The following is a 14,630-nucleotide window of genomic DNA, read 5'->3' as shown; positions in this document are numbered from 1 at the left end:
GTTCTGCAGTCTCACTATAAGTCGCCGATCGCCGCCATTACTAGTAAAAATGAAAACAATTTTTAAAAATTCCAGTATATATACCGCCATTTGTAAACACTATAGCTTTCACGTAAACCAATTAATTTACATGTATTGGGATTTTTTTAGCAAAAACATATAGCCGAATACATTTTGCCCTAAATTTATCACAAATTTTTTTTTTTTTACTGGACATGTTTAATAGCAAAAAGTCAAACATATTTTCTTTTCTCAAAATTATCAATCTTTTTTTTTATAGTTCAAAAAATAAAAAACGCACAGGCGATTAAATACCACCGAAAGAAAGCTCAGTTTATGGGAAAAAAGAACAGAAATTTCATTTGGGTGCAGCGTTGCATGACTGCGCAATTGTCAGTTAAAGTAACGCAGCGCCAAAACACAAATAATGGCCTGGTCAGAAAGGGGGTAAATCCTCGGGAGGGCAAGTGGTTAATCTACCTTCTCTGAGTCCAGTATACTTTTTATTTTCATGTAGTATAGAAAATGAGAATAGAGCAGTTGCTCATAGCAGCCAATCAGAAATCTTGAAAGATGAAACCTGATAGGATGCTATTAACAACTACTTACTTGTTATTATCTGTCTTTTCTCCACTTCTAATAATATAATATGGAGATGAAAATAATGTGATCAAGTCAGCAACACTAAAAATATGTCTGCTATACACTAAAACAAAGATTTGACTTCTGAAATTTGACATGTCCATTTGCCTGTGTTGCAGTCCAGGCTCTGTTATCGTTACCTCAGTACTTGAATTTGAAAATACCACAGCTCCAGCACCTTCCAGTGACAACACCGTGCGTGCATTGATCAGCAGCCTTCAAAGCAATGGTAGTGTTGGGGTCTTCCAGCTACAACCCGAAAGCATCAGTTCCAACAGTAAGTGAAAGAACAACACCAGAATGTGTGCACCAGTGGTATGATGATTATTTTAAACGTTCCACTATGTTAAGATCATTAGAACTTTGTATTATTTTGATTTGATTTAAATGTCTTTTTCCCTATATACATAGCTGTGAAGTTATCCTCAATTATTGCTTGTTTATATACTTGGTTTTGCATGTATATACACTATAAAGTTCGGGGCCTTTGTTATTCTTTATGAATTTTGTATTTATTATTATTTAATACAGATACTTATATAGCACCGTCATGTATCTATTGTACATTCACATCAGTCCCTAACCCTCAAGGTGCGTACAATCTACGGTCCCTAACTCACATTCATACATACACATATTAGGGCCAATTTAGACAGGATCCAATTAACCTACCAGCATGTCTTTGGAGTGTGGGAGGAAACCCACACAGGCACAGGGAGAACATGAAAACTCCAGGCAGGAGGTGCCGTGGCTGGGATTCGAACCAACAACCCTAGTACTGCCAGGTGGAAGTGTTAACCATTTAGCCACTGTGCTACCCATATTCACATTGATCTTCACTCACTAATATGCCTTTTATGTATGGATGTACGTTTTTCTATGAGTTTCGACATCTGGCTCGGTAATGATTCTTCCATACAATAATGTACTTACAATTTCTAGAACAATCCAAACTTGACACTTTAGCGCTCAGAAATTGTGGGAAAGCTTTCCATTAGGATGCAAATGCCATGTCCACTGTGCAACTCAGGCTGGATGGTTAAGGCGATATGGATCTTGTCGGATCGGAAAGCCAGTTCTGCACAAACAAAAAAAGCGGAATAGGCACAAACGCCTAGTGCATTAGCTCCAGCACTTTATTAGGGATAAACCAGTATATGTTATAGTCACAAACCAAATTGGAATAGTGGCATATCAAGAAAACAGAGTCCAGAAGTCTGTTCTCCAACTGCACGGAAGTGTGCAGATAGCAATACCAACTGACACATTTCAGGAGACTGGCCTCCTTCCTCAGAGCAAGGACCTCCTTGCTCTGAGGAAGGCAACCAGTCCCTCGAAGTCCTCCCTCAGCTTGTATTGCCATCTGCACACTGCCATGAGGTTGGAGAGCAGACTTCTGGACTCTGTTTTCTTGATATGCCACTATTCCAATATGGTTTGTGAGTATAACATGTACTTTTTATCCCATAGTAAAGTGCTGGAGATAATGCTCTAGCTGTTTGCTCCCTGTTTTTGTTTGTTTTTTTTTGTTTTATTTCTTTTTGTTCTTTGCACTTACAATTATTGAATACAAATATGCCAGAATTGAATACTTTTCAAGGTTTCTGGCAAAGACCTGAGTCCCTCAAGGATCACGGAACATTTTGCTAATTTTTCTGGTGGTCATCATAAATCACCAGGTAGCATACCTGAGAATTATTAGAAGCTGTCCCCTACTTGATGTATTATCTTAGGGGCACCCAATAGCCATTTGGAGGAGGTTTTCTAACCTGCTTGATTGACTGCTCAGACACTGGCCAATGGGTAGGGTCAAAAGCCTCAGAAATGAGATCCATGCCAGATTTGGCCAGCTTTTTGCAATGTTAAGTCATGTTTATACCTTTAGTTAGAAGTAGCTGGTAGCTAACAAGGCATATGAAGGTAAGAATTGCTGCAACTTTCTGAGTTGATTTTTTTAGTAGAACTAAGGTAAAGACCATCAAAGGTATCTGACTGTTACTTTATAGTATCTAAAGATTCTTCACAGTGATCAGGCCAAATCATATAAGAAAAATGGGGTTTGGGGTAAGGGTCTGCACTCATTTAGGTATGCATTTGTGCTATTGTTATAAAATCCATTATTTTTTGTCATGATCTATGTTACATTACTTTATCTTTTTTTATTATTTTATTTACAGATATTAGCCAGCTCACTCTTCCTCCAAACAATATATCTGTAAACTTTCTTATTGTGGCACCATATAATGAATCTGCCAATGAAGCACTGAGAACACAGACCATCACTTGGGTAGGTTATTTTATTTTTAAAAAGACAATCCTTAATGAGAAAGCTGTTATAGTGTACATCTATCTATCTTTCTATTTCTCTATATATCATGTGTTATATTACTTGTCTGATCTTTATAGGTGCAAGATGTTCTGTTAGTGCATCTGAATGGTACTGTGGCAGCACAGCCAAAAATTACATTCTCGTAAGTAAAGGATTTTTTTATTTTCTTTGATTGCCTTGTAGACACAATAGACACAGTCATAGATCATGCTTTACAGTACTTTATTGGAAAAAAGGTCAAATCACACATACAATATATTTCTTATTTGTGTACGAATGCTGTAATTTGTATAATACATCTCAGATGCACATCATTTACATTAGAAGCCACAGACTTATTGTACATAAATTATAATGCATTAGCAGAAAATGTAACCCTTCTCTATCTCTACAAAAATTGAGCTTTATTTGTCTCTGTGCCCCCTTGGAGGGATTTCCTATTACATCCTGTCCTGACAATAGGTATACAAACAGGTAGAAAACTATTACAGAGGCCCCAACCATTTTTCCTATAAAAAATAAATTGGTTGGCATTGGCACTGTTTTTTTACCTGCAAAATTGTGGATTTATTTTTTTTTTCTTTTTAAGTGAACTTTTGATACTTTAAAGTCAAATCCATAGATATCTGAGCAGTATTAAAGCAGTATTAAACCTCAAAGCAAAAAAAAATATTATAATGCAGCTTACCAATTCCTAAATGAGAAGCTACATTAGTTTTTCTTTTTTAAGCCTTTTTACCATTTATTTTACTTCGTGATCTGGTCAGCAAATCCGTTATCTTCAACTTCCTTTAATAGACCAAGTTGTCCAGCAAAATTGGTAGTTAGAGGGTTTAGACAAACCATTTAACACTGACAGGGGTACTTACAATGGTCAGCTTTTATTAAAAAAAAAATTGTTACAGTAAGTGCTTAAAGTGTTAGCTGGAGTTGAGCTTTAGTTTGTTCATCTAAATCTTGTACATTTAACACTACCCTCTCCCCAGACTAACAATTATTATTATTATTATACAGTATTTATATAGCGCCAAATGGTTTGCTCAGTGCTGTACAATAGCAAGGGGGACAGAACATGAGACAAGACAGTAACAATACAATACACGAGGGGTTCAAGGGCCCTGCTCTTTCGAGCTTACAATCTAGGAGGGAGGGGAAGGTGATACAGGAGGAAATGGCTGTGGGGGATGGAGTGGTGGGAGGAGTGGAGGAGGTCGGCTGTTAGGCGAGGGTAGGCTTCCCTAAAGAGGTGGGTGTTTAGGGTGCGCCTGAAGGTGAGTAGGGTAGGTGACAGTCTGATGGATTGGGGTAGGGAGTTCCAGAGGATGGGGGAAGTCCTGGAGAAATCCTGCAGTCGGGCATGGGAGGAGGAGACCAGGGAGCTAGAGAGGTCCTGTGAGGAGCGAAGGGCACGGGCAGGGTAGTATTTGGGTATCAGGTCAGTTAGGTAGCTTGGGGCAGTGTTGTGAATGGCTTTGTAGGTCAGAGTTAGCAGTTTGAATTTGATGCGCTGGGCAATCGAGAGCCAGTGAAGGGATTGGCAGAGGGGGGTGGCGGACGTGGAGTGGTTGGCGAGGTGGATGAGTCTCGCCGCTGAGTTCAGGATAGACTGGAGTGGGGATAGCGTTTGTTTGGGTAGGCCAGTGAGGAGGGAGTTGCAGTAGTCCAGGCGTGAGATGATGAGGGAGTGTATGAGTTGTTTAGTAGTGTCTGGGGTGAGGAACGTGCATATCTTGGAGATGTTGCGGAGGTGGAGCCTGCATGACTTTGATAGTAATTGGACGTGAGGTAGGAAGGAAAGGTTGGAGTCCAGGGTGACACCCAGGACTTTGACGTGTGGGGTGGGAGTGATGGTGGCGTTGTTAGTAGTGATGGAGAGCATGGGGGGGGCGCGGGGTGGGGGGAAGACCAGGAGCTCGGTTTTGGACAGGTTTAATTTGAGGAAATGGAGCGACATATAAAATTTTTGTGTTTAATACCATTTTAAGGTACTGTAACTTACCTAGACTATGCTTAACCTATATTTCAGAAACAATGGAGGTTGGACATATACCACAGCTTATTTTGCTATAAATTCTACCAACTTACTGAATGAGACCACAGTTCTGAACAATCTCATAACAGCTAGAAAGAATGCTGGTTTCTCCATTGTTCCAGGCACACTGATGGTTCAAGGTAAAGACTGCTATGTCATTTAGTAACTTTTTAGAATTTAGTTATCCTTTAAACAGGGCTGCGCTGCAAATGAGACCAATTGAGGTGGGCCTCATGGAGACACGTGGGGGGATGGCAATGAGACTGGAGTGCCTAAACCAAAGAGTCCATCCTTAGTGCCCACTGAGCCCCCAGGCCGCACAGTGCAATCGGTTGTTATGGTGCATGGGGGTTCGCCTAATATTTAACCAATAGCACAGGGCTGCCCAGTCACCTGTATCCTAGAACCAAAGTGCTGTGCTCCACGGGCATTCCAGCAACCAATTATGTTGTGTGCTTCTAGCATCCTAGAAATCATGATGCTGTGTCCCAACAGCATCCTAGCAACCAATGACACTGTGGGGTTGATTTACTAAAACTAGAGAGTGCAATCTGGAGCAGCTTTGCTTGGTAGCCAATCAGCTTCTAACTTGTTCAGTTAAGCTTTGACAACATAACCTGAAAGCTGATTGGTTTCTATGTAAAGCTGCACCATATTTTACACTCTCTAATTTTAGTAAATTGACCCCTGTGTGCCACCAGAGCTCTAGCTACCAACAATGAAGGGGGGTTGCAGCACAGCAAAAATGGCCACTTTGGGCTGCATCTGCCTCTTGTATAAAGCTGCAGCAAATCAAGAAACTTTTGTCTTCCTGAATTCACCATTTGCTGCCCAGCATTCTCTATACTGTATCTATAACTCAGGGACTTGTGTTGTTAGTAATTGCTCAAGGACACAATAGACACAATAGACTGGTCCATAAAAGGCCAACAACCAATAACCAGGGAAAGACTCTCCAATCCACCAATCTGGTAAATCATCTTTATCCCCAGTAGACATATTCTATTGATCATCAGGTTAGAGTAGGGTGATCAATAGAATATGTACATACATACATACAAACAAATCTTCTAACATTTCTCCACATAAATTAAATATTATTTATATTTATTATCAACTATTTTGTATACAATACCTAATATATATGAATAGTATGCATTAAAGTATAACTAAATGCAAAACATTGGACTAGAACACCTGTCAGGTTTTTATTTGCTGTCTGTATCCCCATTAAGGAAATTCACCCTATTTGTCCTGTTTACCATTATCATCCAAAGTAAAAGAAAATCTCAAATCTTGGGTTATCCCTAGAACAAAGAATCTTGCAATGGGGACACTAAATCTGTTGACAACCACTGATTCTCTCACTTTGAAGGGATTTTCTCTCACTTTCTGTTTTGGCTAAGGAACAGGAAGTGAAGGGAAATCTCCCCAATGTGACAAAGAAAACCTGAAAGGAGATACAGTATAACCCTCCCACTATACAAAATGAAAAAATAAAGTTTTGCCTTATGTTCTACTTTAAATGGATTGTATGTGCAGGTCATACATGATATAGCTTTTGTTAAATCATAGATTGTACATGTGTGACCAGATTTAAAAGGTTCAGAAATAAAATTTTTGTTGTGGCAACAGATCTGAATTTTGACAGATTTTGAATTAACACACATTCAAAGTTAACAGGAGAACATCATGGGTTGTGATTAGTAATGCAGACTCCTCTTCTTTGAGAAATCTACCTAAGGAGGTTGTTCATTCTGAAAGAAAAAAAAAACACTATGTCAGCAACTACAAATCCTGTAGCTGCTGACATTTAATAAAAGGACACTTACCTGTCCAGGGATCCAGTGCTGCCCTCACTTGGGCTGGTTCTTCACTAGCCTTTGGGTTCCCGGTGCCAGCATCCTACTGTGGGCAGCCGGCTATGCTACTTTCTGCTTCACAGCCGGTTACCCACTGTACACGCATGAGCTTTGTGAATGGTCCTGCAGTCTTCTGGGACCTGCGATGTGTCCCAAAAGACTTCAGGGAAGGAGGGAGGAAGAGAGAACAACTTCCGCTCGGATTGTCTAGGCACGTGGGAGCAGGTACCTGTCAAAAGTAGGTCCCAGCTCCCCCTCCCCCCAAAAAATTACATTCAAATGTGTCAGAGAAGGAGGGGGAGAACTTAAAGCGTAACTTCCCCTTTTGGGTTAAGTTCTGATTAAGGGCCTATCCACTTGTGCAGTAATGTGCGATAAAACAGATGGTACTATGTGCATTGTGGTGCTATTCATTCTGAACGGCTTCCCATGCACCAGAAAACACATACCTTTTGTTGTGGTGCCCTGTTTTGTAAAAAGAAAAAAAAAGCATCATATGCGTCTTTCTTTTTTTTTTTATGGTGAATGGGCTGCCCTAACACTCATGATGTATATTGCATCGCAACAGGATGCCAGACAGTGAACAATTTATGACTGCTATCTTTGCTGTATATGTTTATAATTTAATTATAGATGAATAATTTACATATTTTTCTACTATTCCAGGAACAAATCTGACTTTTAATATTATCAGCCTGTCTCTGGGCGTACTAAACCTATCTCCATCGTCAGACCTGACTGTGAAATCTAGCAGCGCTTTTCAGACAAACGCTACAGCCATTGCAAACTCTGTAAGATATGATTTTTCATTTTTGTGTGATGATGAATTCAATCACATCCTGGCTTCTTACAATGTACTTTAAAACTCCAGTGATAAAATAGATCATTACCAGAAGTCCCTTAATGAGCTGCCATTGCTTTCCATTGCTTACTTGCCATTACTCATTTTCTGAGATTCTTCTTCCTGGTGCTTTGTGTGCTATTCCCGAGCATGGGCACCAAGATTTTATTGTATGGCATTTTGTATGTATTTTGGTTGCTAGTATTACTTTGATAGTACTGTATTTATCATTATGATTTTATAGTAGAATTGGAAAGGATAATAAGCAGTTCTGCTGAGTTAGAGTGTTAACACTAGAATACAGGTTTAGTTAAAGAACTATTAAATTGAAGAACAAAAACGTGACATATTAGAATTTACCTATCCTTAGATGTAGTGGCTGCATTAGTTTTTCTTTTTTAGTTTGTTTTTCTTCATTTTCACCTGTTGATCCTGCCAGAAACACACTTCCTGTCTTAGGGTGTATGCACTCTAGATAGAGGAACCTTGGGACAGCAGCATTGTCAGTCTAGGGAGAACGTAGTGCTAGAAACATTAACAGACTTAAATGAACTTAGCCAGCAAATTAAAACTCCAGCTAACACTTTATAAGCAGTTACAGCAAATATTCTTTTTCCTTTTGAGATAAAGGTGTTACATAAATGAATAAAAGCTGATCATTGTAAGCACCTGTCAGTGTTAATTTGTTTGTCTCAACCCTCTAACTGACACTTTTGCTGGACAGCTTGATCTTTTAATGTGATTTGAAAATAACAGACTTATTGGCTGGATCACCAGGTGCAAATAAAGGAAATAAAAATTTTTTAAAAATCTAATGCAACCACCACATCTAAGGATTGCTAAACTGCAATTTATTCATTTTGCTGGACACTGTATGAAGGATTCATGCTCAGGAAGGAGAGGAGAGGGGGTGAGTCAATGTTCTGACTCATTCAATTGTGTGTGAAAATTGAGCTCAGTAAACAAAATATTTTTTAGTGAAGCAGGTGAGGAGAGCTAGGAAAATGTGAAAAGGAGCCAATGGCTGTATATGTAACATGGCGTATATGTATATAGGTAAATATCAAATATGAACATATAATTTGATTTTATTTTAAGAATTATATTTAGAAGATATGTTGCCTAGGTTTAGTTTTAAAAAGTCAGCACAAGGGACATTACTTACTATTAATCCAATGTGTCCCTTTTGCTGCTGGTTCCAGCATTCCTTAAAATCTCCCTCCTGCCGCCTCCTCACAAAAACCGTACTATAGCTTCTATGAATGAAACAGAATCAGTGAATGGAAGAGTGGGCCCTTCAATCATCTGCCTCTCCTCCATTCATATATCATTTTTCATTCTTAGAAGCTATAGTATAGCTTCTATGAATGGAAGAGGGGGTGGAAAGGGTGGACATAGTCAGGCACTCTTGATAAGTGCCTGCCACAGCTCTGTCAACTTCACATTTAACCCTTGCTGCACTGAAAAACTATGGCAACTGGGGTAGGGGGACATTGGAGGAGGAACATATTTTAACTAAACTTAGGCTTTAAAGTGGAACTCAACTCTCTCAATCAACATGAACTAATTTTACTTTTTGTGCTGCTACCATTAGTAAACAGAGAGCAATGTATAATATTATTTATTTCAGGTACTTATATAGCGCCGTCAATTTTACGCAGTGCTTTACATATATATTGTACATTCACATCAGTGCCTAACCCTCAAGGGGCGTACAATCTAAAGTCCCTAACTTACATTCATACATACACATACTAGGGCCAATTTAGACAGGAGCCAATTAACCTACCAGCATGTCTTTGGAGTGTGGAAGGAAACCGGAGTACCCGGAGGAAACCCACGCAGGCACAGGGAGAACATGCAAACTCCAGGCAGGTGGTGCCGTGGCTGGGATTTGAGCCAACGACCCTAGTACTGCCAGGTGGAACTGCTAAGCATTTAGCCACTGTGCTGCCCCATTATATTATACATTATATTTCTGACCTAGGCCAAAATGATGTCATACATCCCAGGAATCTTCATGGGTGTTTGTTTTTCTTTTCTCTGAAGGAGGAGAGGAAGGGTTTTTGTAGCTAATCACACCCTCCTGCTTGCATGCCTGAGCTTAGGGCAGAGGGATTCCAGGAAGTAAATGCTACATAAAACCTCTTTCCTTGCCCTTACAGATGGACGTTGCTAGAAATACTAAGGGTGTTTTTTTAAGTGCTTTCTCAACAAAATAAAGCATGGAGAGATGGATGGATGGGGGAGTTTGCTTTAAATATTAAAAATTAGTTAAATATTGTTTTCGGCTTCTGCTGCTCAAGTACAGTTAAAGTGTTACCAAACCAGGACCCTGCATTCACTATATCTGGTCTCCCACAGTACACAGAACATGGAAGTGCAATTATTTTAGTAAATATAAACTGCCAAATACCTTTTCCCATCAGCAGTTAGAGCAGTCTTGTGACTTCTATCAGTGTCCAGCAGAGCACTGGTTAAAGCTTGTAGGAGGAATTTTCTTTCTGCTCTAGAAGGATGCAGAACCCATGACCCTCTGTCTGGACAGTGGTGACTGGCCCTGTGCTGATCACATGCAAAAAAACCCTCTAGCAATACACACTAAACTGAACATTTGCAGAGTGTCTCCATACGATATGTCTTATCAGGAGATAACGGCACTGAAAGAAGGGGAGGATCAGAGAAGTCAGGATCAAACAGCATTTTTTCCCCATGCAGAGGATTAACCCCTTAGGTTCCACAGTGAGTATAACCAGCATGCTTTACTGCATATAGAGACTGATTTTACTGGTGTGTGGGTTTAGTAACACTTTAAGTGTCAGTAAGTGATAAATAGTTTTTGGTTTTGATACATTTTAGGATATTAAAAATGTCTAACACATGCATTAAAACTTATTTGTGGAAAAAATACTATTAAATGTATAGAGGTACACCAATGGGACGTGTTTGGTTTTCGCATTGTTGAGTACCTACTATTATTATTTGTACAAAAAATGATAGCGGTCCTAAGTGTATGTCACTGGATTTTAAGAAGGCTCTGACATATCGTATAGTTGCTCCTTGTATTAGAACTCCCCTCTACATATCCTATTATTCAAGAAATATCACTTACTGTATGTGATTGCATCTCTCCTTCCCATCTCTACTTTGCAGTTCAAAGACATATTTGGCCAACAACCTGAAGATGTGGAACCAGTTGTAAACACTTTCATGTAAGTGGGGAAAATGTATCAACTCTTTTTTAATCAATTTAGAGGGATTTCTTTACCAAGTTAATATGCATGTTACGTTTGGTTTGTATGTATAAAATGCCATTATTTTTTATTAAAAATATTATATTTATTTTTCATCTACTTAAGAGGTCATGTGCACAGAGCTTCAAAAACGCCACCTTTAGGGCGTACTAATTGGGTCTGCCTGTCTATTTTTCAGGTGGACCTGACTGGACCATCCATTGTTCTCCTGATCAGACCACCCATTGTTCTCTATGGACCTGATTGAACCACCCATTGTTCTCTATGGGGAGGCAGATGTAAATGAACATTTGTTCCTTTACACTGCCTGCCTGATCCAATCCACTAAAAACAGATAGATGGGGATATGATTCCATTTGTCTAGCGACTGGATTGGATGACAGTCAGATCTAAACAACAGGTATCTGACTGCCCCATAGAGAATAGCGGGCTGTGTCTCTGCACAAGTGGAGCAGACATGGACCTTTCATCCGCCTGCTCAGAGGGGATCAGCGCCCATGTGAAAGGGCCCTTGCAGGCGTTGTGTTGCAAGCAGGCTGAAAAAAAAAACACACCAAAGGCGCATTCAGGAGAGAGCAGAAAAAATGCAGAACGTTCCTAAACATGCATAACTGTTAAACACGTCTAGCATTTGAGCATTGATGCATTCCAATGGCCAGAATAAATGAATATTCTTTCCAATAGAGTAGCTGCACTCTCAAATGCTAGATGAGCCTAAGCGTGTGTGCAATATGCGACTTTTAGTGCCTTTTTTAAGCAACATTTTCCTACCAGAAGTTCTGGCATTCGAAGATAATTGACGCCTTGTGTGCATATATCGTCTACAATGCTCATTCCCATCCTGTTGGTCTAAAGTATACAATTTGTCTATAACAATCTCACCTAAAACCAGCATTTCTTATAATTTATAGAGACGCTACAAAACCAATCACAACCTGTCATTTGGTGTACTAGACTCTTTAGTCCTGTTTTATTAGTCTATACAAGATCATTTTGTTTCTACCATGTTGTCCTCATATATAGAATAGCACAGACATGGTCTAGTATATCAAATCCCTATTTTTCCTGTACTTTCTACCAGCTGTTACCTGTTTTTTTTCCGAGATTTTCAATGGCACTTAATACTCCCTTTTCCTTACAGCAATGATCCACTCCCTGTAACTGCACCTGTGGACCTGTACTTCCTAAATGTCCCAATAAACAAGACTACAGTTGTCAAGCGCATAATAAGTAACAGGACCACTTTTATCAACAGGAATACTGTTTTGGACCTCTTTTCACTGGATTCCACAGGTGAGACATGGAAACTTGTAATACAGTAATATCACATAATATATATATATATATATATATATATATATATATATATATATAAATCAGAACTTTGGGCACAAAAAAATTATGTCAATAAATAATATACTCTTTTGCAAAGCCAGATGTTGCCTTGTAAAAGTAGCAGTACACAGCTTATGCAGACAGCAGATATGTGGGAGGGGACCCAGAAGGGCCCACCCACTACAGGCTGCCTGTAGAAAACTACAGGAGAGGGGCGGAGACAAGACCAGTCAGCCTATACAAAGAGCAGCAGTGACCAATCTTTATTATGGGAAGGTCCTGAAGAGATATGTTTCACTCAATTTACTACACAGATCTGGTAGAAATACACAAATCACACAAGGTTCAAGTAAGAATACACAAGGCTCATGTATTTAAATAATTGCCTATCCAAAACAGCAGCTTTAAGGGCTCGTGTACACGGGGCATTTGGAAAACTCTTCTGAACGATGGAAACTGACTGCTGGAAAACGTAGGTTAAAAAACGTCAGTTTAGCTGCGTTTGCATACCGCGTGTATGTGCGTTTGAGTTTAGAATCGTTTTTAAACGATAACCTTAGGAGAGCTTCCCAAATGCCCAGAATGCACTGAAAAATAGTAAATAATTAACTATTTCAGACATTTTGAGAGAAATAGAGGGAGCAGAAGCAGAGAGAGAAGTATGTGTTGAGATGACCTGTCTTTTCTGGTTGTATTCACTGTGGATCCCATCATGAACATAATGCAGCACGTTCTACCATTTTTTCCTTCACACGAAACCTGGAACTGACTGCGCTGGTGTACTGGGTCCATTTGAATACATGGAAAACGCTTTGCATGCATTTCTGATGATGAAAAAAGGCTCTGGACAGCATCTGGACATGGAACAGTTAAAAAATGCTTTGAAACACAAACGATTATAAATGCGGTTAACCACGTTTACAAGCATTTACACGCGTTTGGCGTTTGAAACGCTGGTAAAATCTACTCCTGAACGCAAGTTTTTGTGTTAAAAAAAAGACTGTAAACTTAACTGCCTGTAAGCGACTGTAAACGAAGATGTGTACATGGACACATAGGAAAACATTAGGGAGAGTTCAGGGGCTGCTGAAAAAAATGCAGAAAAGCTGCTGAACGTCAGTTTAGCAGCCGCAGTGTGCATGAGCTCTAACTGCAAGTTATTACTGCCCATATACACTACAATAAATAAAGCTTTATGGGTTAACTGGAAATGTGTTGACCAATTTATAAACAAAACTTGGGGAAGTTAAAAAATGACCAACTTTAATGTACAGGTTCCTCCCTTAGTGCACATATTTTTGGAACAGATCAAAAACTCTAAAAATTTGTCTTACCCAACTTGTACAGTGGGGAAAACAATGATTTGATCCCCTGCAGGTTTTGCAAGTTTGCCCGCTTACAAAGAAATGAAGGGTCTATAATTGTATCTATCATAGGTGTATTTTAAATGATAGAGACAGAATATCAATCAAAAATCCCCAAAAAACACACGATACAAATGTTATAAATTGAATTGCAGTTCAGTGAGTAAAAAGTATTTGATCCCCAAGCAAACCACGACTTAGTACTTAGTGGAGAAACTCTTGTTGGCAAGCACAGAGTAAGACGTTTCTTGTAGTTGGTTACCAGGTTTACACACATCTCAGGAGGGATTTTGATCTAATCTTCTTTACAGAGCTTGTCTAAATCCTTAAGGTTTCTTGGCTGTCACTTGACAACTCGAAGTTTCAGCTCCCTCCATAAATATTCTATAGGATTAAGGTCTGGAGACTGGCTAGGCCACTTCATGACCTTAATGTGCTTCTTCTTGAGCCACTCCTTTGTTGCCTTGGCGGTATGTTTTTGGTCATTGTCATGCTGGAAGACCCATTCACGACCCATCTTCAGTGTTCTGGTTCAGCGAAGAAGGTTCTTATCCAAGATTTTACAATACATGGCCCCATCCATTGGCCCCTCAATGAGGCAAAGTCAGCCTGTACCTTTAGCAGAGAAACAGACCCAAAGCGTAATGTTTCCACCTCTGTGCTTGACTGTAGGGATGGTGTTGTTAAGGTCATAGTCAGCATTTTTCTTCCTCCAAACATGGCGAGTCGAATTAATGCCAAAGAGTTCAATTTTGGTCTCATCTAACCACAGCACTTCTCCCAATCCTTCTCTGAATCATTTAAATGTTCATTGGCAAACTTCAGATAGGCCTGTACATATGCCTTCTTGAGGAGGGTGACCTTGTGGGTGCTGCAGGATTTCAATCCATGGCGGCATCATGATAGCGTATTGTGTTATCAATGATTTGTTTGGTGACTGTGGCCCCAACTGCCTTGAGATCATTCACAAG

At 39.5% G+C, this 14,630-nt stretch overlaps 1 protein-coding gene across 1 annotated transcript in view; it reads left to right on the top strand.

Moving 5' to 3' along the window:
- The window catches only part of LOC149447528 (uncharacterized), a 97,005-nt gene that overhangs the window by 47,821 nt on the left and 34,554 nt on the right, over positions 1-14,630 (top strand). The window contains exons 5-11 of the mRNA XM_089652378.1: positions 762-919; positions 2,820-2,929; positions 3,049-3,113; positions 4,998-5,143; positions 7,532-7,656; positions 10,860-10,918; positions 12,102-12,253. Of these exons, the coding sequence (XP_089508504.1) occupies positions 762-919; positions 2,820-2,929; positions 3,049-3,113; positions 4,998-5,143; positions 7,532-7,656; positions 10,860-10,918; positions 12,102-12,253 (815 nt within the window). The remainder of the gene's footprint in view (positions 1-761; positions 920-2,819; positions 2,930-3,048; positions 3,114-4,997; positions 5,144-7,531; positions 7,657-10,859; positions 10,919-12,101; positions 12,254-14,630) is intronic.

This window comes from Staurois parvus, unplaced genomic scaffold, assembly GCF_062004578.1.
Source record: "Staurois parvus isolate SC_StPar_1 unplaced genomic scaffold, SC_StPar_1.0 ptg000682l, whole genome shotgun sequence".
Lineage (NCBI taxonomy): Eukaryota > Metazoa > Chordata > Amphibia > Anura > Ranidae > Staurois > Staurois parvus.
This window is presented reverse-complemented; position numbering and strand designations above follow the sequence as displayed.